The 27,120-nt window shown below is 40.6% G+C and overlaps 1 protein-coding gene across 1 annotated transcript in view; it reads right to left on the reverse strand.

Annotated features, from left to right (window-relative positions):
- Window positions 1-1,112: 1,112 nt before the first annotated feature.
- STMN2 (stathmin 2) overlaps window positions 1,113-27,120 on the reverse strand; it is a 42,094-nt gene continuing 16,086 nt past the window's right edge. The window contains exons 2-5 of the mRNA XM_063419558.1: window positions 17,819-17,914; window positions 17,017-17,189; window positions 7,116-7,307; window positions 1,113-4,739 (exon numbers count right to left, since the gene is read on the reverse strand). Coding sequence (XP_063275628.1) covers window positions 4,680-4,739; window positions 7,116-7,307; window positions 17,017-17,189; window positions 17,819-17,914 — 521 coding nt within the window. The 3' untranslated portion in view covers window positions 1,113-4,679. The remainder of the gene's footprint in view (window positions 4,740-7,115; window positions 7,308-17,016; window positions 17,190-17,818; window positions 17,915-27,120) is intronic.

The raw sequence follows: 27,120 nt of genomic DNA on the forward strand, positions 1-27,120 counted from the left end.
CAACATCACTGTGGCACCAGCCCTGAGGCACGGGGAAAGCTGCATAAAATTATTCCAGTCTCACCCTGGTGATATCCCTTCTGCTGGGTGAACACCTCCTCTCCCCACGGCTGGAATATGCTCAGAAGAGGACATGTGCTGCAAGATGGATGTGGAGCTTGCCTGTTCTTGTGCAATCCTTGCTTCTCTCCATCAAAATCTGATGGGAGGGTTTGATTTGACATGATGGCATCTGGCAACAGCAGGATGAGAAAGATGTTCATGCTGCCCTAATGTCTCTCCCCTTCTGGGAGAGGAGAGAGAAGTGCCTCTCCTCTCTGCATAGTTTGGGTGCTGGGAGTAAAGCTCTTTCCTCTGCTGATCACAGAGCCCATCTCTCAGACAGTACTGCTGGATGGCAGTCAGGCAGAAAACTCTGAGTGTGTGTACAATGCTACTCCACATCAGCCACGTGTTTGGGGATTCTGGAGTGAGGGAACAGGCAGACATTGCTATTTGGCTATAGAAGTGTTAGGATTTTCTTCCAGTCATTTAAAAACAAAGCAACAAAAAACCCTCCATATGACAAGAAGCATGGTAAAGGGGGAAGAAAAGGCATTGTTTTAACGTTCTGAACTGGTGGTGGATTTAAACCGTACATCCAAAACTCCTGACTTTGGAAATATTTGGAGGTTGTAGCAGGGTTGGTCTCTTCTCCCAGGTAACAAGTGACTGTACAAGAGGAAACAGCCTAAAGTTCTGCCAAGGGAGGTTCGGATTGGACATTAGGAAGGAATTCTTCACAGAAAGGTAATTAGATATTGAAATGGGCTACCCAGGGATGTGTGGAGTCACCATCCTTGGATGTGTTTAAGGGAAGACTGGACATGGTCTAGTTGACATGGTTGTGTTTGATCATAGGTTGGACTAAATGGTCTTTTCCTGCATAAATGATTCTGTGATTCTGTTATTAGGAAAAATTTCTTCACCAACAGGGTTATCAAGCATTGGAACAGAAGTGGCGCAGTCACCATCCCTGCAGGTATTTAAAAGATGTGTAGATGTGACACTTAAGGATGTGGTTTAGTGGTGGAGTTGGCAGTGCCAGGTTAGTGATGCCAGGAACCAATGATCTTAAATGTCTCTTTCAACCTAAATTATTCTAGGATTCTATGAATTGGTTTGAGCATAAATGTTGTGGCTTGGTAGGACCATGAGAAGTGTGACAGGTTTTAGCCTTTCCTTGATTATTCAGGCTGTCACCTCGTGGTAGCTTTGACACAAATGATGAATTAACCATGAGGAAATCGAACCCTCCCCACTCCTGGAGTGGCAGTCCTTGGACCTGCCAGAAGTGCCTCTCTAGATGTGCTGCACAGCTCTGCCCTGCTTCTGAGCCATGGTACAGCCCAGGAAAGGCTGAAACATCTGTGTGGTGCAATGCCAGGACCCCAGGCTCCCTCCTGTCCTGTGTGAAGTTTCAGGCAGCCTATGGAAAATGGTCTGCAGTTCAGCAGCAGCTACTCACAGCTCATGGCATGGACATGGGCATCTACAGTTAATCAAAGAAGCAGCCTAATTTGTTTGGATTTTTTGAACCCTCTGGTTGCCACTGAATTAAAAAAGCCCACATTACCAAAATGGTGATCCTTTAAAAAGCAGATTTTTACATTTGTATTTTATTACTTTTCAAGGAGATTCTTTATCTGTAGCTACACATGAAGAGAGACCCATGGCAACAGGACACTTTTGCTAGCACAAGCAGGGAGGAGCTGAAGCAAAACATAAGGAAATGTAAGGAAACAGGAGTAAAAGAAGGAAAAGGCCATGCTGCAGATCTCCAGACATTTCTTTCTGTTGTTAGAGATTAAATAGGCAGTATATTTGCAAACAGGCTTTCAAAGCATAGTTATACATTACTAAAATGAACTGTAGTCTCTCCACTGTTCAAAGAGCCAGGTGAACAGGAGCAGAGCATGGTTTGTGACCTGGGGCAGCAGTGCTCCCACTGTCTGGTTCTTCACTCTTTTCCCTGGTGCAGCCTCTGTACCAGTTGAGAAGCACTTCCCAGGCAAAGCCCAGCTCTGTGGTGAGCTGAGAGTGTGCTGGAGACCATCCCAGCTGGCACTTTGGGTGTGGACACCCTTTTTTGTAGGGGGGAAGAGAGTTGAACCCCATGGAAGTGATGCAGGTTTCCCTGCTTGGCTCAGCACCAGAGAATTGTTCTTGGCTTGATCTCTGAGCAACCATAGCCAGGAAGACAAACAGGAAAAGGGCTTGAAATACTACCAGAATTTGTTAAGTCAATGGACAGGGAAAACTCTAAGTGGCTTGCCACTGGGAAATGGGAACAGAATCCACAAGCCTTCAAACGAAGATCCTGGACCTTAAATTTAATTACAATAATATCCTTTTTTTTTTTTTTTTTTTTTTTTTTTTTTTTTTTTTTTTTTTTTTTTTTTACTAGGGCTTCAAGAAATATACAAACTTCAGAGGCTTGGCAACATTGAAATTCAAGTCTTCCAGGCCCAGCGTCTGCTATCTGGTGTCTGTGCCAGGTTTACTTCTGGTAATTTCACGAGAAAGATAAGTAATTTAGGTAAGAAGACCCAGCTGCCATTACAAGTTGGAGGACTCATTTCATTCTGTGGTATTGAGTTCACTGCACACAGAGTTGAGCTCACAACCTTTCCCCAGGTTCAACTGCTGCTGTTTTTTGACTGCAAGCCATCTTTTGGCTCCAAAAAAAGATAGTCTGCTAAAATAAAAAACTGAATGTTGCAGGCCTGGAGCATAAAGTCCATCTCTCTGAAAGAGCAAGAAAATGATGCCACTTTGATGACTTCAAATAATTAGTTTAGTTTTCTACTAATCCCAGAGATAATTCTTTATCACTTGTCCAGTTCAAAATGGGGTCTGATTCAATTTTAGATCTTAGCTCTGCAGCTCAGCAGAAACACAAGTGATTTTGTTCTTCGATAAATCCTATAAATTAATATTTTCTACCCTGAAAACCAATGTGTTAACACCCAGAATCTTGCTGTAGCTATTAATGTATGTAGCCAGAGCTAGATTATTTACTTTTCTTTCCCCAAATTCTATTTTTTCCCCAGTGTTGAGTCAGGATTAAGGAGTGCATGTGCATACAGCTAGTCCTTTTTAATAAACTCAGTGCTAGAGGTCACATTTACAGGCTCAGTTTATACGGTAATCTTTAAAAGCAACCAGCTTAAGCACTGGGAGATGCATAGCAGCAGTTAGTCCCATATTAGCAGAGAAATAGGCTTGGTTTATTAATAGGCCCTGTTTAAGTCTCATTTCCATGCTTTTATGACTAAATTAGGTTTTCCCCTTAGATGGCACATGCCAGAGGCATAATGGAGCGAGAGAAGAAACAAGCCCTTTGTCAGTTCACAGAACCCCAATTCTTTATTAATCACAGCTTGCTCACAATGACATACAGGAAAATAGCACTAATGAAGAGTAGAATATGCAGGCAGCAACCTCTAGGGGGGTAGGGACAACTTCAAAACTGCAGCTATTTTGGGGATGATGTGTTGGGTTTGGTGATATTGTACTTGGCACAAGCACCCTGTCTAGTCATTCCTCCTGCTTCAGCCCTCTTAGTCCTAGTTGTCTGTCACTAGGTAGGGTTGGCTAACACTGAAGAGTAAAGGTCATGATGAATGGAAGTCAGCAGTGTCATAAAAAAAAGGTAACAACTGGCTCATGGGTTCCAGGTGAAATATTCGGTAGCCTCTTGTACTATTACACATGTAATGTGGTAGCATCAGATAAGTATCATAGATCATGGCACCTACAGATAAAGCCACTTGATGCTATCTATTAGTTGCTCCATCAATAAATTTTCAAGTGGTAAATTAAGCTCACTTCACAATTAGCATTTTTATGGCTGTTTGGCATCATCCAAAATTTGTCATAGCTTGATGGTTACAATGTGCCTCTTAAATTTGTCTCAAACTGATCTTGCTTGGTTTCATCCTGTTGCACAGCTGTTTTTGTTGCCTCTCACCTCAAAAAGCAGAAGCAACAAACACTCTATGTGGCAATTCAACCTCAATTGTACAGCACAGTACAGAGTCCTGCAGCATAAGTTGCTTTTGAAAAACCATTTTAGGAGCCTTTTGTCTTGGACAGCTGAACGTGAAGTCACAATACCTGTGGTCTAGTCACTGTTTCAAGAAAGCTTATTGATGGCAAAGCAGCCTAGGTTATTAGGCAATGACTGGCCTCTAGCACCATAGAACTACTACTGACCTCATGGTGGGTTGGAATGAGAAGTCGCAGGGAACGGAATCAGACATGAGGTGCTTCAAATGAACAGACCCAGCAAATTCAACCGAGTGGAAATAGACAACATCAGAAGCCTGTTACAGGACATGTAAGATTATGAAATAACTTGCATAATGCAATAATTGTATTTTTTAACAAAAATGTAAGTATTTACAAAATAAGATCCAAGTTTTTTAAACATCAAGCAAATCATTCTGCAAAGAGATCGCATTGTTTTTGTTTTTATTTTTTTGTTTCTTTCTTAAAGTTTTTTATTGAGTTCTTGATTTTTACTTTTTTTTAAACCACGTCATACATTTCCCATACTTATATCGCATGATCCATAATAATATAGGCAGGGGGAGTTTACTAATGGTGGGGATGGGTCACATCCACCATTGCTGTTTTCAGCCAGACAGTTCCACCTGGAGCTCCTTGTTTCTACGGACCTCTGCAGCATGCCTCTCCTGGAAAACATCAAGAAGGGAAAAATCAAACCTTTTTCTCATTCCACCTGCCCAGGGAGGTTCAAGCTGACAACCTGTTTAGGTCATGCATTTGATGCTTGTGCAAAACTTGTTTTGCAGCACAACCATCTTTAAAAGAAGCAACACAGGAGAGGTGCCATCCACCAGACCAGCCTGAGGCACGTTTTATGCTTACTTTATACTCCTGCTCTGGAGCTCAGTCTTTCATCTGATATGGCCTTATAACCCTCAGCACCTCACAGAGTTTCATTTAAAAGGGCTGCATAGAGAGGTACTGCTTCAAACATAGAATGTGCCACATGCTCACATTTGCCCTTTGAATTCCTGGATATTAAACTAAGTATAGGGAAGAATGAGTGAGGAATTAATTGCCTGAACATTGTATGTTATACTCTGTTATCTGTAGCATTTAGGGACTGTAATAAAGATCCAAGAACTTAGTTTCAATGATATAAGCTAATCTGAATGTCTCAAACATCTCCTTAGTCTGAACACTGAAGCTACCTCTCCTCTTGATTCTTTCTCTGGCTGTGACAAAGCATACCACCTATTGGCACTGACTGAACCTGTAAATCGGTGCTTGAAAGGTCTGTAACACCAAATGCTAGATTTTATAAGGGATTTGTAGCTTGGTGTTGCTCTTAACTGCAATATGCACAAGTTACCTCTGCAGTAGCTTCTAGACACCAATACCTTGGGCCACCCACAGCTCTGCGTAACTTTGGAAGACTTGGAACCAGATACCTCAATTCTTTTTCTGTATATTAAGGATTCACTTTTGATGTTGGCAAATTATGTTTGTTTTTGATGTTTTGGTGTTGCCATATTGCATTTTTTAATTACTGGTAAGTGCAGATGTATCCAAGTGAGTTACTGTCATCTTTCCTCAGAAGTCTTTCTTGTGTTTAATGCATATATGCCATCACATTTCTGTGGAAAAAGGGTTTAACAGTCTGTTAACATTAGCCTAGGACAGAGAGATGCGTCAGTTGTCCTTCCCACTTCCTTTTGGACCTTGGGGATAACTAATTTGCTTTTCCCTTTGTTTTCATAAGGTCTGGGTATGTGCCTGCAAATGAAGCTAATGCAGAAATGTCAAGAAATCTGGGTATAGTTCTTAAGCTCAAGAATTATCCTGTTTGCATAGTTACTTGTAACATCATCCTTTGGATTCTGTTGTTTCCTTCCTACTCTCAAAGACTTTTGTCTCCATCAGAGTTGTAGAGGTGCTTATGAATACTCTGAGAGGTATTTTCTTTAGCCAATTTACTGGTATATTAGAAAGTTCATTATTGAGAGAAACAAGTGATCGCTCATGCAGAACTAATTTTTTTCTTAACACTTCTAAATCTTTATTTGCATGTTTCTCTCCCTCGTGTGGAAGGGTTTTTTTTTTGGAGAAGGGCATATTTCATCCTGTTTCTAGGGTTTGTGATTCCCTGTTTCCTCGGGTTGTACCAAAGATCTCCATAGGAAAATGTACTCTCTTCCTTGCAAGACTTGTGGAAAGACAGACCCCTTTTGCTGTCTTTTGCTGTATATGAAAGAATTTTTCCCATAATTTTTCATCTTTCTCCTCTGAGAAACCAAGAATTACAGACATATTAAGAAGAAACCAAGAATTACAGACATAGGGCAGTTGTTTGATTTGATCAGTGACTTTTCTTAGAAGCTGAAATCTAAACACAAATGACCTTTCATTTGTTCACAGAACTTCTTAAAAGCTAGAAAACCAGCCTTTCTCTAGAGACAGTCCAGCAAAGGGCCACGAGGATTAAGGAGCATCTCTCAGTCTCTGGTATGAGGAAAGCCTGAGAGAACTGGGACTTTTCGGTTTGGAGGCAGCTCAGGGGGTTCTTACAAGTGTCTATAAATACCTGCATGAAGGGAACACAGGGCCAGGATCTTTCCAGTGGTGCCCAGTGACATGATCAGGGGCAATGGGCAAAAACTAAAACCCATGAGGTTTCCTCTGATCATCAGGGAACACTCTTTCATTGTGAGGTGACTGAGCGCTGGCCCAGGTTGTCCAGAGTGGAACTGGGAGTCTTCATCCTTGGAGATGTTAAAAGACACCTGGACATGGTCCTGGGCAACTGGTTCTAGGTGACCCTGCTTGAGCCTGGGGTTAGACCAGATGATCTCCAGAGGGCCCTTCGAACCTCAACCATCTGTGATTGTGTGACTGTAGCACTTCAACCCTTTTTCAAAGGGAGTGGTGGTTTTGACGTCAGTAGCTCTGACTTAAAAATAGCTCAAGTGTAGCAACTGAGTAAGGACTATGCACAACATCTCTGCAAAATAGAGATTAGATTTTCCTCTCTAGTCTAAGGTGAGGAGTGATGATGTGATTACCTTCTCTTGGAGGCGTTCAATAAGAGCAGCTAAATTAGCTTCACGGTTTTCTTTGATCTGTTCCATTTTCAGTATCAGCTTTTCCTCTGCCATTTTGCTGAAGTTATTGTTCTCCTCCAAAGCTTTTTGAAGCACTTCTCGCTCGTGTTCTCTCTTCTCTGCCAGATGTTTCAGCACCTGGGCCTCCTGGGACTGGAAACAGAGACATAGGCTGTGAAGAAGTACTGGTGTGGAGCAAAGCATGTTGACAGGGGGCACAGTATGTTGCCATAGGGCAACAGTGCCCTGAGTGTGGAAACTGTGTAAAGTTTGCTGTTTGTTTCAGAAAGGTCACATTGTGACTGAACCAGATTAGCCTCAAACCCACGTGTTTAGAAGCTCTGGCTAAGTGTGGGCAGCAGAGGCAGCCTGAGGCAGCAGCAGAGAAATGTCCAAAGCACTTCTGTTAACAAGAAAAGCTGCTCTGTTGCTGCCCTGGCTCGCCTGGATTACTGCAGTGGTTTCTCAACCTCTGACAGCTGCAGTCTCTTAGCTGTAGGCCTTTTATCCTTGGAGATAAGGATCCGGGGTTGAAGAAATGCACAGAGTTAAAAGGGAGATTACTGATGCAGGACAGGTACAATTTTCACCCAGGTTGGACTCCCCTTCAATGTGCTTAAATAGTTAGTAACAAGCTTGGAAGCTAACTGACATGAAAGGCAGGCAGAATCAACTCAGACAATGTTTTTTTCTATTACACTTATATTTGGATTAATCTCACTGACTAGGAAGGGAAAAAAGTGTTTTATTGCATAAAAAAGAAAAAAAATTAGTTAGAAGTTTTTATTTTCCAAGGAAGATGAAAACTGCAAGCTGGAAGCAAACAGATGCAGTCCATGCTTTATATTGTGTTCTTTGTAAACTTCTCAGAAGCATAAGCTTTGTTATTTATATTAAATAAAACTTCTAACAGGAAACCACTAATCCTAGGAAAGAAGCCAAAAAACTTGCAGCATTGGGCCCATTCTCCAGGCAAATCTAGTTGAAAAGATAGTTATTTGGAAAGGATAAACAACATCATACACTTTGGATAAAATAACTGAGAGGCAGCATGAGAAGAAACAGAAAAACAGAATGCAATAGGGTGCTGGGAGGATAAATGTGTACTTGAGTGCTGATCCCAAGGCACCGTTGCTATTGTGATCCATAAAAATGAGTTAGTTTAAGGCCTAAATTAAGGGTTTTAACCATTAATTACAATTAGTGGTAATGAAACCTTTTAAATTCTGTCATGTGGATTTAAATGGACTGAAAAAGGCTGCAATTCTTTTATATGAGCAAGACTCAACTAGGGGTAAACAAATATTTTAATGAAAGTAAGATATGCACAAAGCCAAATGCACTGACCAGGCAAATTAAGCAGATCCTAGAAAAGGCTGCAAAGGCCAGGCAGAACATTTTGCAGCAAGGTGTTGGGGTAAAACAAATCTGGCTTTGAAAAGCTCTAATGGCTTGCTTGAGATCCTAGGAGAGAGCCAGTTCCATCCATCCTTATCACTTAAAGCATTTCACCTCTGGCCTGGCTGCAGGTACAGGCTCATTCCTCAAACTGATCTCTGGAGCACCTGCCCGTAGGAATGGTCTCCTGGAAAGGCTGGTACCTCCCTGGCACTCCTCCTGGCTCTTCCCTCCCTACAGCACATGCTGAATAGAGTAATAGAGCAAGCATTTTTCATGTCTTTGACTCTGCTGTGCCACATGAAGCATGTTGCAAATGGGAACCAACCCCCCCCAGATAGATGAAGCCTAAAGCAGAGGGAGATTCACTGCTGAAATATGGAATAAGGAGGAGCCAAAGTAGACCTGGGCAAAGGAGGAATTTTGTAGAGCAATTAAAAAATCATAACCCTCCCCAAAAGTTTATTAAAGATGTCAAAATTTTAATAATAATGTAATCAAAGTAGCTTATTTTGAAACAAAATGTTTGATTTCAGATACTCAGCATTTAACAGTTCTTAACTGTAGGTTATTTTACTATGTAAAAAAGTTATTTTAAAAGATCTGATGCATGTAAAACTGGAATAATTAAATATTTACATCTCTCTTTCCCACTTGTAGACAAACCTGAGTGGCCCAGTTTGACCAGTGCTTGTGAAGCTATTCTGCATTTTTTTTTAAATTTAGTGCTCAATGGCAATCTCTCATCTACTTTTGGAAAGTTATGATCATTAAATTTTGTTTGCGGATATGAATTTTGTGAACCCTTTGCTTAAATGATCTAAAAATAATGGATAATCTGAGAACGCATTTCTCTTCCTGTTGAGCGTTTGAATAGGAAAGACACCATTAGACTAATTGTAATGTCCTTTCCCATGAAACATTTCAGAAGTGACTTGTTAATTTGAAAGACTAACATTTCATGGTGTTTAAATACACATATACAATGTGTTATAAAATCAGACCTTTTCAGATTTGGAAAACAATTTTCAAGAACATAGCCAAGCACTAATAAAAAGTAAGATTTGGATTAGGCATATAAGAAGCATTTTTTAAAAGACCATTTGCTTTCAATGGAGGTAGAAAAATGTCTTTGAGACTTTGAGGCACTTGCCCATTTTTCAAGATTTGTTTTCTTCCACTCAAACTCTTTGCCTTCTGTAAAGATTTCTTTTCATAAATCCAGGAGAACAGTGAAAAATTGGAGCTTCATGACAAAGTACACATATTTCTGGATGCTGTGCTGGCAGACAGTACATTCAAAAGTAATTTGTCCTCTAATTCATGATAATGAAGAAAATCCTTATCCTCTAGTTCAATATTTACTGGATGTAAATAGTGTTGGCACCAGAAAGAGACTACTTGAAAGCTGAAGCAGGCCTCAGGAACTGACTGTAAAGCCCTAATGCGATTTTCCTTTTCAATATGTCTTTAATGGCATACTGTGACGAATTTTGAGAGAGGAAAATCACCAGCACCCAGGACTGGTTCAAAATAAAGGAACCCCCCTCCCTGCCACAAAACCTGCACAGGGTAGAGCCTCATTTAGACTGATGTCCCTTCTCTAATGGCCCTGTAGCCCAGCTGTCAGCCTGCCTGTTTCCCTGGTGTTCAGACCATCCTGGAATCCCCTTACGACATTTCTGGAAGGCGGCTGCTGTGTGTTTGTACTGGATTGTCAAATGGCTTTCTGTTTCCAACCCATTTGGCAAAAGAACCTGGCCACCCTGTCTGTTCAAAGTCTGCTGCACATCCAAAAATGGGTAAATGAATGACCATGGACACCCAGGGGAGCTGGGATTAATACACTCCCTTTGTTGTTTGTCTTGGCTTTTAAATGGCCGTGTTTGGACTCACACAGTTCCGCAGTGATGCAGGATTCCAACCTACATAGGAAGTTTTTATTTCAGGTTTATTTTTTAACCCTGTTTGAAGTGCTGGAAAAGATATTTTCAAATCTCTGATAATTCTAACATAGTTGTAAACCTCTTATGGTAAGTGTTTCTTATACAGATGTCGTGAGAAAATGAAAAAAAAAGGCTGTAAATGGGATGGAAGATAAAGAAGACTAATAAGGAGAGAAAAATATGAAATGGTGGGCAAAATAAAAAGCAATATTCAGGGGGGAATATTCAGAAGACTTAAATACAACAAGGCATAACCAGTGCAGCTCCAGCTGCAGCATCTAATGTTACATCACAGAATCAAAGAATCATAGACAGTCTTGGACTGGAATGGACCTTAAAGATCACCCAGTTCCAACTCCCTGCCATGGGCAGGTGCATCTTCCACTAGACCAGGTTGTGCAAAGCCCCATCTAACCTGATCTGGGGCACTGTGAGGGATGGGGCACCCACAGCTTCTGTGAGCAACCTGTCACTGCCTCACCACCCACATATTAAAGAACTTTCTCCTACCATCTAGTCTGAATCTTCTCTCTTTTAGTTTAAAACCATTCTTCCTTGTTCTATCACTATCTGTACCTGGAAGAAATCACTTTCCCTCTATTTTACAAGCCTCCCCATAGATACTGAAAGGCTGCAAAATAATGTGGAGAAACAAAAATGTTTATTTGTTAACAGTTAAATACGGAGGAATAAAAATATTGGAGAATATTCCTGGTACAGACATCTTTGCTCCAAGAAACATACTGATGTGCTAAAAATGCAGGCAAACTCCTGTGATGTTCATGTCATATTTTTAAGGGATCATGTGCATCTTCAGTTTTCAGAGAGGAGTGGTTCAAAAGGAAATCCACATCTGTTACCTAGCTGGCTAGAGACAGATGCAGACTACTAAACATTCAAGGTCATGAGCAAAATTAATTATGGAGACTGGCTTTGGAGATACAGTGTTTAATTATTACTCACAGGAAGAAAATTCTCCTTGTCTGAGTAAGTGGTGCTTTGTTTTCTCACATCTATTTTTCTATATTTGTTTGACACATATATCCAAATATTGACATAATTGATATGGAGATAAAAGTAACCCTTTATTGCTCCTAAACAAGAAATGAGTTCAGACAACTGCTTTTAAGCTGGGAATTTCAGCTTGAATGCATTCAACCTCAGACACCAGTACCCTCAGTTACTAGGGTGTCTGAGACACACTACCAGCCACGAGTGCTCCTCTTTCACAGCACATTTGTTCACTGACTGGATTGTTTAAATGCAGTTGTTCAGAAGAAGTGCAATAACATTGGCACTCCTCAATATGTGTATCTAAGAGCTATTATTAATGGAGTAGCTTGTCAAGACAGGAGGAAAAGCTCCTACTGCAATGTAAAGGCCAAGGTGAAGCCTGGGTATGGTGACTTGAAGTACTAATGTTTTCAGGGGAAGGAACTGAGGCTGGGATTTTTCCATGTAAAAGCATGGGAATGGACTCAAATTAGAGTTTCCTCAGAAATATCCATTTGGCAGGAGAGTCAGAGACATGTGATCTGTAACTATGCATGAAGCTCTGCTTCTAGTGAAGCTAGCTGATGAAAAATTTTGCTTAAATTTTGGTGAGGATCTCTTTTTTCAATTAATTTTTGTACAGTCTGCCAAATGACCTTTGGGATGTGGAGTAAAAAATAAAAAAAAAAGAGTTCATTCATGTTGTGATTAAGAAAACTCTGTTTCTCTTCCTCAACTGGCACAAAATTGCTGCTCTTGTGGTTGTGACCTGTGGGGGTGAACAAGGCATGTTGGGGGCGTGCCAGAAATACCACCTGAGTCCTCTGCCTTCACAATCTGCTGCAGTTTGAGGCCTGGCATAAAGTTAATGAAGATCAATGTCTAAGTGTCTTATGGTTGTTCATTAGTGGCAGAGCCCACAGCAAACTGGGGAGAGAATGTTTGCCAGCACTGGGGTGTATGCTCATGGCTCCATGAGCTCCAAGACAGACCCTGGTGCCCAACACCAAATCCTCTCCTTGTTGGTAGCAAACATCTTTCTACGGGCACACACACAATAGGCTAATTTTTTTTTTTTTATGAGGAACTGTAAAGTTTCTCGCAGTTTTTTCTATATTTTGTAAAACTTAGGAGTGAAGCACTGTGTGTAGACACACTATAGTGTGGATTAAAATGTGGCAGAAACATCTGTTTCAGGTGCTGATTACACCTGTTATGGGACCTTTACATGGAAAAATGCTTCATGCTGTATTCCTTCTCCACACAAGCACAGCTGAAGGCCAGCAGCAATAGAAAGGGAGATCAATAAGTGAGCAAGACAGGAGACATATGTCTCAGGCACTGCCTATCTTCATTCCCATCCTTCTCACCTTAAAATTTGGTGGCAAAGGGTAACAGAAATGAGATGGAAGAAGAAAGCTCCACTTTTGACAGGGAAGGAGTGCATCCCTTCTCTACCTGTCACCTGGAGCAGCAGTTTTGTAGATGCCATGCCATGTCCAGGGAGGAACATTTGTCCCTGCCTTGGCAATGCCCCTTGCCCATCAGCCTCCTGTGGATGGCCAAAGCAGAGAGGGATTAGGAGTATCAAGAGCTGCCTCTGGGCAGGCTGTGGGGCTGGCTCAGAGGGGCAGTGAGTTGGATGCTGAAGCCCAACCGTGAGCATGGTCCTGGTGCTGGCAGGGTGCCCTGGGCTGGCTGCTGTTGTGAAGAGCACAGTGAGCCCAGCCCAGGCTGCATGGCAGGCTTGTCATGTGGCATCTCACTGCAACAGCATTAAAACCCCATGAAGCTGTAAGTCTATATCCAACAGCATGAAAGTTAAAAAAATATGACTGTTTTCCTGCATTCTTTGTCACACTAAGCTCTAGGGATAAGCTTGATTCAATTTCATCCCAATACAAAGCCATTAAAAGGATTTAATTACATACAGTTTCTCTCCTATAATCCAGAGTCTAGTAGAAATGCACATGCCTTTAGTGTTTCTTTTTTTATGCTAGTAAGTAAACTGAACATAGGCAATAAAAATATATAATTTTACATATGCCCCTTGAAGTCTCCACACCACTAGTAAGAACAGTTGAACATTCAGGGCCAATGGGTAAAAATTGACAAATATTAAATATTCTGTAAGAAGAACTTCTGCTGCATATATCACATGCTCTAATTTCTTAACAGAAGGATGAAAAGATAATTTTCATTATCCACCAAGGTAGGAAAATATAGCACACATATACCAAAAAAATTAAAAGGGATAACAATGACATGCTGTGAAGAAGATTTCATAAATGGGAAGGACAAATCTGTGACTAGCCCAAATGGGCTTTGCTGTGTAATTTTTGTGTAACAAAAAATGCCTTAGGTGAAGCTCTCTGAGAGTATGAGGTCATGACTGTCAAATGAGGTAGAGAAAAATGGGGACAAAAGGAAAGAGGAGTCCTGTAAAATCTTACAATGAAATAAACAATAATGATAAACTGGAAAAAGCATAAGCATGCTGAAGTGCATGTATTGCTCTAGATGTTCTCATGAGTTTGCAAATTTATTGATGAACACTGCCTAATTAACAGAGTAGAACCTAATTCCTAAGCAGTATAAAATTCATTAGTGATTTTTTTTCAAAGAAGTCAATTGTCATCCATTAGTTATACTTGATTTTAATTAAAACTGTACTGGGAGAACAAGATCTAGAAAATAGTAATTTCTGACATAGATTGAAAAGTATGATAATAACAGCCATGCTGGCTTTTAGAAAAAGTCTGCCTGGTTTGTCTAGGAGCAGAAAGTGAAAGAAGATGCTGAGGGAAACTAGAGGAAGTTGGGCAAATCTCTCTACTTTCATCACTCAGCAAATTCCATATTTTCTGAGTCACAAGTTCTAGTCACGTAATAATTTCCTGCAAGGTAGTGCTCTATTAATTTTGCTATTATTATTTTGAACTAAACAATATTTCAATAACCACTAAACGGTCTGTAATAACAAATATACCTTGAATAAACAATATGTGAAAACATGATTCCTTTTTGAAATTGCTGTCTGATGATTTCCTTGAATGCTTTGTCCCCTTTAGATTTTGTGAAATAGAATATAATTGTTCCTATTCATCTTCTCATTACCATTCATGACTTTGTAGACTTCTATCTTATCTTTCATCCATTGTCTCTTCCAAGCTGAAAAGTGGATTGTTTAATTTATCGTCTTATGGAAGATTTTCTGTTCCACTAATTGCTTTTTTATACTTGTCTGCACTATGCTCTTTTTGGGGGCAAAAATGAAGTCAATAGTTGAGATGTGAGAACACCAGGGATTTTAATAGTGATGTAAAGAAATATTTTGCTCTTTGTTCTTTTCCCAGCATTTCTACTGCAATGCTAATATGCAGTATCTTGTCTATTAAACTAACACAGTTATGTGTTTATTCAATATGAATATAGTATCAAGGGGAAGAAATGGCAGGTGTCTGTATGGCTATCACTGATTACCAATCTATTGCATGATGAGTTTTTCTTTAGGAAGAGATGAACAGTAATGAGATCAGTGGAATGAACTCTGAAACATTCAATTTGTTAATTTTCCACGAAGTATATGCACAATATCAGGCTTTTTAATTGCTGCCATTTCATTCTGTGTCTGTATCTTTACTTGTGCATTTGTACTCAGCATAGAGGAACGTCACAGACTGAGTTTTCGGGAATATCATAACTTGGGTGAGTGAGAACTCACCCTTCTCAGTAGGTGCTAGTGCAAATGGAAATCCCCTTGATATACAGTCATGTCCTCTTACTGAAATGAATACTCTGACAGAAATATTTGTTTGAAAGAAGCGATAGTGCTAATGAGCATGTGTTAGAACCACAGAGTCATTTTTAGCAAGCCAGCAAAAATGACAAAAGTAGCAACACTGCAGTTCTCATCTAGATGAATTGTTCAAATTAGTGAGGTCCAGAGTAGTCAGGTGTCAATGCAAATCCAAACTGAGTGCCAGGTTTTAAAGACCTGTCAGTAATCCAGATCTACTGACTTCAGCAGACACATAACAAACCACACAGCAGAGTAATCATTCCCTTGAGGTTCTTGGCAGTGACCCTGATTTGGTGTGACAGAAATGAAAGAGAATGAAATTGCTTTTCCTAGATCTGATCCATGTGCTATCTGTGGCATAGATGCTGTCCCTGAACTTCTGTATACATTTTTGAGGACATCAGGAAAGGTTCTGTTAACAGCAGTTTCAGCAAGAAATTTCATTGTTTCAAAGGTAAATAAAAGGATTAAGAGACATATAAGCTAGTTTCATTTTCAGAAACCCTCTACCAGGCACTCCATGGGCAGGTAGGAGAGGTTTCTAATGCCTATTTAACTGTGCAAGCTGATTTGCCACAAAATAGCATTGATCTCTTGAAGGAAAGACACACAAAGTCCTAAGATCCTAAAGCTTCTGTGGTTCTCCTTTTGTGTGTCAGCAAAAAGAAACATGAACTAACCAGGACAATATATTACCAATTTTGATTTTTCTGTGATCATTGCAGCCAGTCATGATTTTTTTGAAATGGTGCAACAGAGCATAAATGCTGTGCTGTGCCGTGCGTGTACAGAACACTGATAATTTCCAGACTGGCAATTCAGGCTGGCTATGGTGAGTGTCATCTTCTGACTTATCCAATTTGGAGTTTGTCTTTTTCTCTTTGTAAAAAGTAAGAGGAAAAAGCAACCTGATTTAGCTCTGGCTTAGAGAAAATGAAGACCTCTTCAGCACATCAGTCATGATGAAAGCCAAATAAGCAGTTAATGGGTATTTCCAGCTGCTTTGTGCCAACCTTTGTGAAAAAGGTGTAACAACTCTTCCAAATGCTATGTGACAAACTTAGTGATTATGAAACAAACATTTGCCATTATGCATGGGATCATAAAGAGGGGAAGATTTAGTCTCCCCTCCCCTCGAAGGCAAAATTCTATCACTACTGAAACTGCTAGAAATGCCTCAGCGTCTGTGCTACGCTAGTGTCCTCATTCAAGTACGTGTGAATGATCCCAAACTCACTCTGTTCAGGGTGTTCCTCTATATTGCATAAATAAGACATTTTAGCTGCCTTATGCAGACCCTGTGAAAAATTTCCATGCACACTACAAGGAGTCAAGGTATGCTATCTGCTTGAATTGCAGATCTGTCTCTTAGACACAATAATTGCACTGCACAATAATGGAACAACTATTATGGATGCCCTGAATTAATCACTTAGTTATGTTCACACAGTAAGCACATTTGAACCCACTTGGCCCCTGTCTGAAGCTATGTCTATATTGTGAAGCATGCCTCCCCACCACTGAAACCTGTGAGGATTGTTTGCAAGCTGCTGAAAGAAAATGAACTCATCTATTTCTATGAACATGCTAATGATTTTTGTCCATGCAAGCTATCATGAGTCAGTGATGGCAATGGGAAATTCACAAATGGACAGGAAACTTGACTATTATTCTGTACACTAAATCATGTCTAATTACTAGCATTTTTTTAAAGGAAAGATACCTTTCTCCTCTCCTCTGCAGCCTCCAGCTTTTTCTGGATCTCCTCAAGAGAGAGTTCTTTCTTCTTTGGAGAAGCTAAAGTTCGTGGTGCTTCTGAGACTGGAGATGGCGGCTTTAGGATCAGTTCAAAGGCCTGGCCTGAGGCACGTTTGTTGATTTGTTTCACTTCCATGTCTGCACAATAAGATGGGAAATTGTAAATCCTTCAATACACCAGCAGTATTGAGGAGAGAAGCAGCACTGATATCAGAGTAGGATCAGAAGCACAGACAAATGATTTAGCATCTTTGCCTTGGGCATTTTAAATGCAATGGCAGATTATGGGCTCAAAACTGTTCTTGGGAGTACATTCCATTTTATCTATAATAGCTTAATTTTACCTTAATCTCATAAAGATAACAATTTACAGCAATTTTGGAAGCTTATTGGGGTTCTGTGCCATTTCACACGCCCTGCAAGCAGTGCTCAAGCTGATTAATTTTTTAAGTATGCTTTCATCTTTTGTTCATTTTCTTGGGAATTATGCCAGCTCCATGAAGAGCTGTAATTCTCAAATGGGGAGCAGGGAAAGAACAGCTCAGTATGAGAGGGCTAACATTAAAAATTTAGTTAGCTCCTATTAGGAACAATGTCCAGCATCATGGGTACTGCATACTCCATAGAAGTAATAGCCCAAACCAGCAATTGTTAAATCAGCAAAATATTCACCAACTAACACTATAGACTAGGGAGTGAACTGAGTGGTCTCCCAGCACTAGCACATTTTCTGACCCACAGGATGATTTCCAGCAAACATCACTCACCATCATATTTATAGATGTTCATGTTGCGAGGTTCCGGGTAAAAACAGGAGCAGATCAGAGAGAGCATGGACAGCTCCTTCATCTTTTCCTTGTAAGCTGAAAGGAGAGATCGTGTTAGCATGCTTTACTTCCCCAGCTCCTCCTTAGTGAACCTCTAGCTGAGATGAGTGGCTGGGGACCAGAAAGCTTACTCCATCACCCACCTGGCAGATTTCTCTAGAATATTTACTTTCAACTATTTCTTCTCAACATTCAACCTTTGTCAAATTGCAAGTGAGATCCTCAGAACTGCAGAGATGGCTTCTAGTCCTCTATATGACCTCAGCCTTGGGCATAGTGCAGGCAGTCCTCTCTGGTTTATAGAAAGTGAATCTGGCTACCAGGAAATGCATTTAGCATTGGAAGAGTGCCATGACTCCACTCTCCCCTGGCAGGTGGAGAGACATGAAGCTCTTATAGTTTCTCTGATGTACCCAAATGCAATTGAGAACAGCTATGAAAAGCTGGCTGTATATTGCCATAGGCAGATAATAAAGACATTATTTTACAAATGAAAATGTCATCCAAAAAATTAAAAATAAAACTAGAAATGAGTATATATTTATCAAATCATTTGCATAATGTCCTTAATATGCTTAACTACCTGAAACAAAGCTTTTCCTTCCCCACTTACTGGCTAAAATACATGGCTTTCACACTCAGGTCTAGTCTATATTAACTGATGCAATTAATACCCTTGTCATTTACCTTTATGGTGCTATCTCTGCTAACTTTATAATGCCTGTAGGCGCCACTCATGAACTGAGGAGGCACTGGTCTAAAAATGGTGATACCCATATGTAATCATTATGCAGTGTGCCGTGCTCATCATTCCTAATTGCTCGTAAGTAAGAAAACAGTCTTGTACTTGGTCACTTGGCAAGCCAGTGACAGAGTCCAGATCAGAGCTGGCTCTCCTGGGTCCTGGGGCAATAACCTGCCCATTGCCCACACTTCATAATGCATTGATGTTAAGGCAGTGTGCTTCAAAATTCATCTTGGCACAGAGAAATCTCTGCTATTACCAAAATCATATCTACAGAGGAAGACATTCATTTGCTGCCAGCATGTGAAAACATGGCTTACAATATGTGTCACTCAAAGTATTGTGCTTAATAGACTAGACCAAATTAACCCTTATTGTTGCTAAAGGAGAATCAGATGGTCTTCAAACTGTGCATAAATATGAAATTCTCAGTCAGCCTCTTTCATGGATGCTCTGGTGGTTTTTGATTTTGTTTTTCCTACTCAGAAAGAAAACTGAGACTGATGAGGGTTTGAGAGCCTTTCAGTGCTGCTCAGTGTGGTGGTATTTGAATAATCCATGATTCAAGAAAAAAATTTCTAGCTGCCAGTAAAGGATTAGTTAATCTAATTAAGCTTTGCTTAATTAGGGCCTCTAATTTGCTTTAAGGGCCTCTAATTATGTATCTTTAATAACTCACCTAAAGGACATATAGCTTTTCAGAAACCATTGGTAAAGGACAGAATTTGAGGTTAAGAGTGTACTTTGCTTTCTGTGAGCTTAGGATGTCATGGAAGCTTGATCTTGACATGATTTTGGTTCGAAACCTAAGCACCAACTTGCAAAGAATAACTTGAAAATCTTCTGAAGAAAAAAATTGTGCCCATGCTGCCCATACCACTGGAATGACATCCTTCCCAGCAGCAAGGTTGTGGAGTGGGTGCATATTAAACCCTGGCACGTTGCTAAACATAGAGAAAATGGACACTGGGTTGTGTGTTAAAGAAATGGTCATTGATGATATAAACAGAATCTTGTACAAGATCTGCTGAATCACTGCTAAAATGTATACCTTACAATATTTTTGTAGAAAAAGGAATACAAGGCAGCATCCTAGGAACCTTGTCTTTTGGGGTCTTTGTTAATATTTTTAATCTTTGCTTGACATTGAATATATTTGGCTTCCTTTTTAAAATAATTACAGAAAGGTGGGGTTTTTTCCTGACTTGCCATCTGCAAAACGCAGCAGGAGAAAGATAAGAGCAGGCTCAGATCTCTTTCCCTCAGTGCAATAGCTGCACTGAAAGCATGCTGACAAAATCATTGTCTTAGGTCATTCTGGCCACTGGCAGAATTAGGATGACTTTCTATCCTTTACAAGAATTAAATTTTCTTTTTTTGTGGTATTGATTTAGTCTTCATTTGCCTTAGAGACTCCTTCAACCATAGCTGGAACTTGGCTTGAATATTCACAGAAGTTCTGGAGGCTTCTGCAACCCTGGGAACCAAACAACCTTCCATGGTGGCAACCTCTGTTTTCCAGTTGTGGACTTAAGGGCTGAGGGTGTCAAAGGACCTGAAGAGGCACACATCTCCTGTGGTGTCCAGCATCAACATCATGATGACACATTCCCTTTGATCAGGCTCAGCTCTGAGTAGCAGGAGCCCTGCTTTGTTCAGCTCTACTTTCCCTAAACATTTCCTTAAAACACATTAAAAAGCTGAAAACAGCAATGTTAGTCCAGTTGGTGGTCTGATTAAAGTGGCTGGCCTGTGTCACACAGATTAGACAGGGAGGAAATTGTACTTCTCCCAAATTCCAAGGGTTAGTGTTTTAGCAATGGAAGCCTGCTATCTTGAAGAGTGTTTCTGTTAAGAAAGCAGCACACACAGACCAGACAACCAAGAGCAGAGCATTTGTGCAATCTGTACAGGACCTCTTGTGTAACCTGAAAGAAGCACAAAAATTGCCTGCCTCACAGTGGAGCTTTTCAAAACCCTTGAAGACAAGCAGTGATTGCAACCAAGTTTATTTTCCAAATGTGTTTCCACTGGTTTGCTAATTATATCCCTCCTTGTGCAGTCATGTAGGCTACATATCATTCCATTAACTGTGCAAGTTAAATGAAGGAGACTAAATGATGGTAATCGTAATACTACAAAAGCTTTGATAGGGAAATTGCTAGGCAAGAATCATGTTGACAAAAGACAGCAACAGAATCCTTTTAGTTATATGTAGCAAGATCTAAATGTTTATATGCATTAAGAACACTGATTTTTGCTAAAACCAGAAGAGAATTCAGTATTAGCATTTCTTGTAGTTTTGCTACTAGTATTCATAGGTCTTAAATTCAGAAACTGTGTGATTATTCCAGAACCTTATCTACCTATTAAGAAGAAACTCCTCATATTCAGAGTTGCAGAGAAAGCCTTAGAAATACTATCAAATGCCTCTAAAACTTTGATGGCTTCAGAAAAGAATGAACAGAGATGGCTTTGAAACTCAAGAATGCATGGGGTTTTTTTTCTGAACAAGTCCCAAATATATCTTAATATTATTGTTTTAAGCCAACCTCACCCTTTCCTCAACCTTCTGGCATTTTCAACAGCTGTATTTAGAAACTGTGAAACTACTCCCTCTGTCGGGTGAACATCCAGATTCTTTGTGTGCTCTACTTGCTCGTCCAGGTAAGATCTTCAGGGGCCTTTTAGGGGCTCCAGTTCTAAAACTGCATGTAGGGAAACAAGAAGGAAAGGACAGCAGGACTGGACCTCTGGAGGGAAACAATTCTAAGGATTTCATGCCCATGTTGTATAATTACAGGGATCTTTTCTTTAGGCTAGCCTGGTCCCATGGTCTGAACAACCATTAGAGCCAGGGCCATACCAGATATACTGCTAATACACACCTTCCAGTTTCTATACCTATCAGCTAAACTCATTTGTGCTCCCAGATTGCTCTGACGTGTGAACCAAAGTGTGGTCAGCTGGGGTGTTTTGATGATCCTCTTTGAAAATGTTCTACTGATCTGAAATAATATGTTTATTCAGATATATCCTATATTCCTCTGCTAATGACAGAAAAGTAGTCCATTGGCAGTCATGCAGCTCCCCTGCCCCATGAATGAAGTTGCTAAGGCAGAGTGCTATGGCTGCCATTAGAAGTCAGCAACCACTTATTTACTGCTGGGAGAAACAGGAAGGGTAAGGAAAGCACTGCTAAAGCCCTCCTGTCTGTTCTCATCTGTTATCTAATAGCTATAAGGGTTTTTTTACAGTTTACACTGTAAAATGAAAATCTGTCCTGACTGACGGCCCATGGGCAATTTGGGTCACATTTTGTTCCTTGGCAAAGCCCAGCTCAGACAGATTGCTGTGTCACAGCAGCATTATTCATAAGTAAGACTATTTTTAACACATGAAGGGAGAGAGAAAAGTGTAAATGTTACTTATAATTAACATCTGATGAAGGCAAATATGTTGATTATTTTTGCCTTATTGAATCCAGCCCACATATAAGAAAGGTATTTTATACACACATTAATATGTATATATATTAATCATATGCATTAATATATATACGTCACGTACATTAATTTGTAATGTTACTGTATTTTGACATTTCAAGTAGCACTTGCCAATGAGTTCTTGAAGTTCTGCACACCTGGAAGGAAAAGGAAACTGGCACACTGCCCATGTCAGAATGTGCAACCCATAATACAGCTCAGCCCTGTGCTCCCTTGGCAGGAACATGTGTGACAGTTGCCTTGCTCGGACTGAACTGAAATTCTGCTTAGCTTTCTCCTCTGGAAGACACTGAAGCATTAAGATGTAAGATTAAGCATGAAACAGATAGAGAAGACCTATCACACCCATCCTTCATAGGGATTTCTGATGGATGTTATTGACAATGTGTTTTGTTACAAATTTTGGTAATGCTCCCTCTGGGGTGCTAGAGTTTTTGATTTGTCAAAGCAATGCTTTTAAGTCATATAATTTTATGAACACCAACAGCCACACTCTGTCGACTAGTAATTTACTTTTTTTTTTTTTTTTTTTTTACTAATCCATTCTGGTAATGTGCTGCATCCTTTTCTGCCAAGACAGATGATGTTATACAATTCCAACTGTATTGTTTCCCCATAGCTGGTGGGGTATCTGAAGAAAGTTACATGATGAGTGCTCAAGTGGTGGGCTAGTACTGGGACAAGCACATGGGAGTGGGAGAACTGAAATTCAAGATGGGGCATGAGTAGTATGGATTCTAGGTATCATTTAGTTTTTGGCATGTCTATCAGCCTGGGACTCACTTGAATTAATGCTGGCCATTATTTAAGAGAGCTGCTTTGCAGAAATCATGAAAGCTCACTTTTTAGTCAAGGGAGAGATTGGCACTACCAGACAACGATGGTCCCATTCAGATGTCTTAAGTTAAACTAATTAGGTTGTGTTAAGACCAGCAAATCTGTCTTCACTGTCAGGAACTTAGCCTAAGCTAAGTTCCTAAGCCTTATGGAACCACCAGTGATGGAGAGAATAAAAGCAAAAGCCCCTGCAGTAAATATATTTTATCCATCCCTTATGCTCAGCCATGAGTGGTACCTCATTTTGGTGATTCACATAGGTGGGGCTTATTTTGTTACTCTCTGAATGCAAAACACTGCTCACCAGTGTTGAGTCTATCTCACAGCCTTATGTATATATGTGCTTTTCCATTTTCCCCAACAAAAATGAAGTTGCTTTACAGCTTAGGGACTCTTTAATGCCCTACAATGCTCACCTGCTTCACTGAAGGGAAAGGTGGCACAGAACTTCCACTCATCTGGAGCCATTCTTTGGGGACCAAGTCTTTAAAATTGCTCTCTTAATATACTGCAATGCAGTTTAAGATAGAGATGAGAATAGAATTTTGGTTATGTCCCCCGTCCCTGTTTTTTAAAATATTTTTATATCTAGACAATAGAATATGCAGGTACTATGAAAAAGTAACAAGAAACAGAAAACAAGGAAAAAAAATGAGTTAACCAGTGAGCTTCCTCTGTGAACCCATGACTCTAGAATTTCCTACAATATGCCCGGAAAACAAGCAAAGAAGAACTTGGGACAGTTCTAATCTGCCTTTGTGGCAACTGGGAGCTTGAAAAAATAGTTTTAGGCATTAATTTCTGCAACCTTCATGAATGTTCCTGGGTTTTGGCAGAAATATCATCAATTTTATTCTCCCCAACATGAGATTCTTTTAACAAAAGTCTTTAAAATTATTTGAGAGGGAATTAAATATGTGTCATCTGTAAAAGCACACAGTGGCTGTGAAATCAGAGATCATTGTAGCACCAGTTCTTCAAAATACACAAAAATCTTAATGCAAGCAACAGATCTGACCTTCAGCTTCTTATTAAGACTGTGTCAGATTGTACCAGTAAACCCTGTCCTCCAGTGCAAGGCCTGACATATCATTTCCACAGCATAATTTAGGTGACAGCACAGGATCTGGCTGCAAAACCCATCCTGTGCGATACACAAGAAGCTGTTTGCTTATGGAAAGACTGTCCAGTAATGGTTTTCTTGAACCTCTAGTGCAGGGATACAAATGCATACAAACATGCAGACTGGAATGCGGCACGAGTCTCACTAAAAATTGCTCCTAATTTTACAACCTAAGCTATCACCGATCATGACTGTGGCTTTTTGGGCTACTTCAGGTACCATGTTTTGGTTTTGCTTACTGTGCATGTGAGAATCAAATGTCGTTGCTTGCTTTATGATGACAGAATGTTAAGATGTAAAGTTTCTGTTTTGTATTATTTCAATGTATGTAATTTGCACTGCTGAAACATTTGCTCAACCCTGACGAGTACAATCATCTGTGACATGAGTTAATGGGACTTCTTTGTCAAGCTAATGCAAACCCATTTCCAAAATGAGATTTTGCTGTAAGGGGTTTTTTGAATTTGAAAAAACAACTTTGTCATGATTACTCAAAGCAAACACTGATGGAGATGCTTTGTCGTAGTCACATCATGCTTTCTAGTCACTGAAATGAAAACACACACATTTCCTTCTAATATTGAAGGAACACAGCAGACATGCGTGTTCAGAGTCCAGTAAGATGAAGTTTAGTAAGTCCAAGTGCCAAGTCCTGCATTTTGGCCACAATAACTCCTGCAATGATCTAGGCTGGGGATGGTGTGGCTGCACAGTGCCCAGGCAGAAAGGGCCCTGGGGGTGCTGGTGACAGCAGCTGAACAGGAGCCAGCAGCGTGCCCTGGTGGCCAAGAAGGCCAAGGGCATCCAGGCCTGGATCAGGAACAGTGTGGCCAGCAGGAGCAGGGAGGTCATTCTTCCCCTGTACTGGGCACTGCTGAGGCCACACCTCGAGTGCTGTGTCCAGCTCTGGCCCCTCAGTTCAGGAAGGACCTTGAGACGCTTGAGCACATCCAGAGGAGGCAACGAGGCTGGAGAGGGGGTGGGAACACAAACCCTGTGAGGAATGGCTGAGGGAGCTGGGGTTGTTTAGCCTGGAGAAAAGGAGACTCAGAGGTGACCTTATCACTCTCTACAACCTCCTGAAAAGTGGCTGCAGTCAGGTGGGGGGTTGGTCTCTTTCTCCAGGCAGCAACAGACAGAGCGAGAGGAGACAGTTTCAAGTTGTGCCAAAGGAAATATAGGCTGGGTATAAAAAGTTTTTTACGGAGAGAGTGATAAAGTACTGGAATGGCCTGCCCAGAGAGGTGGTGGAGTCACCATTTTTGCATGTGTTTCAAAAAAGACTGGATGGGGCACTCAGTGCCATGGTTTAGTTGAGGTGTTAGGGCATGGGTTGGACTCAATGACCTTGAAAGTTTCTTCCAACCTAATGATTCTGTCATTCTGTGATTCTGTCATTCTGTCCAGAGCCTGTTGGTGCACTCGGGGCCCCACAGCCTCACCACACTGCATGGTGGTGGAAACATGGGAAGACAAGACAGGAAAGCCATGGGCTTTCAGCTCTGCAGAACCTGGTCCACAGCAGTGGCAGAGCCAGACGCTGCACTCTCTTCTGAGCCACCCCTTTGCAGAGCATATGCATCACACTGGCATGAAGAAGCCTTGAGCAGTTCAGTTCCAAAAATCCTCTAGGGCTGAGGGGAAGACCAAGCAGCCAGTACTAGAATACAGGACTGTGGCCCTCTTGAAATTAATTTGAACTTAAGAGAAATTCAACCAAGGTGAAAACAAAAATTCCAGAGATTTTTTTTTACAAGGGGAAAACATAGCCTTCTTTAAAGTCTACTATGCTTTTACAAGGCATCCCTTCACTGTATTTCCCTCTATATCTCTACATCCCATCTGCCTTCCCCCAGTTTTCTTCCCATAGAGCTTTCTGTGTAGGAAAGGATGCTAGTTACTAAAACAGACTTTGAAAACAATGGGGAGGATGAACAGTGAAGAATGAACTTAAAGGCTACAGTAGTCCTAAGACAGCTTTATTTCCTGCTGGTTAACTGAACATAACTGTTTAATTTTTGTGCAGTCAGAAGTTCAAACCCTGTTATTCAGATGATTTGGCAGGATACTGATGTTTAAGATGCTGATCTTACAATCTACTCCATAAGAAGCCACCAGAGACACAGATCATTTCTGATTATCATGTAAGTATGAAAGTCATGCAAAAACAAAATTTGATAATTTTTAAGGCAGCTCCAGCCAGGAACAATTCTGCTATCCACTATCTCCTGTATTCATTGGAAGAAAAAAAGACTGTGGAAATTCAGCTATGAGATGATTTGAACCAAAATCATTTTCCTGAATCTGGACTGGATAGAAAAAGTGAATAGGCTTTCAGAAAGCACCAGGAGGAAAGCAGCAAGACCAGGAGGAAATAACCTTCCTTGTTTGCCTCACCTTACCTGCTCAAGAATTATTGTTGGTTTTGTTACATACCTGGGGAAGTTTCTTTTGATTTGCGTTGTAGCAAGCTTGGCTCTGTCATCCCTTACAAAAAAAAAATCTGTTTTACTGTTAGCTGAGGACTCCTGATAGAGTAGTAGTAAGGATTCCCCATGTATTGTTCTGGGTTTGATTCTATCACAAATTTTCCTGTTCTCAAGAAAAATCCCTATCTCCTGTACTAAACTTGGAGTCTTATATGAATGATTTAAGATACAAAACCTTGAGCTCTGGAGTTTTTGAATTTGTGGATTTGCCTACCACGATTTAGTGCTCATGGTGTATTTCCTTTGCCTTGTATGCCTCAAGGATTGTGACCTTTCACCAGAACACAAAGACATTAATCTCTTTTACACTTCTGAGACAGGTTACATATAAAATGGCTTAAAAAGCCAGACATTTCACTCTAAAGTTTCCATTGACCGGGCTTTGAAAATCCCTCCTTGTAGGCATGACTGAACCATGATGTCCATGTACTTGCGGGCTAAAATGCAGTGTTTTCAGGAGTCCTGATCTACATGTCTGAAGGCCAGGGAAGCAGAAGGGTTTTCAAAGACTCTTCTCAACACAACCACCCCATCTTTGCTGT

Source organism: Prinia subflava, chromosome 1, assembly GCF_021018805.1.
Source record: "Prinia subflava isolate CZ2003 ecotype Zambia chromosome 1, Cam_Psub_1.2, whole genome shotgun sequence".
Lineage (NCBI taxonomy): Eukaryota > Metazoa > Chordata > Aves > Passeriformes > Cisticolidae > Prinia > Prinia subflava.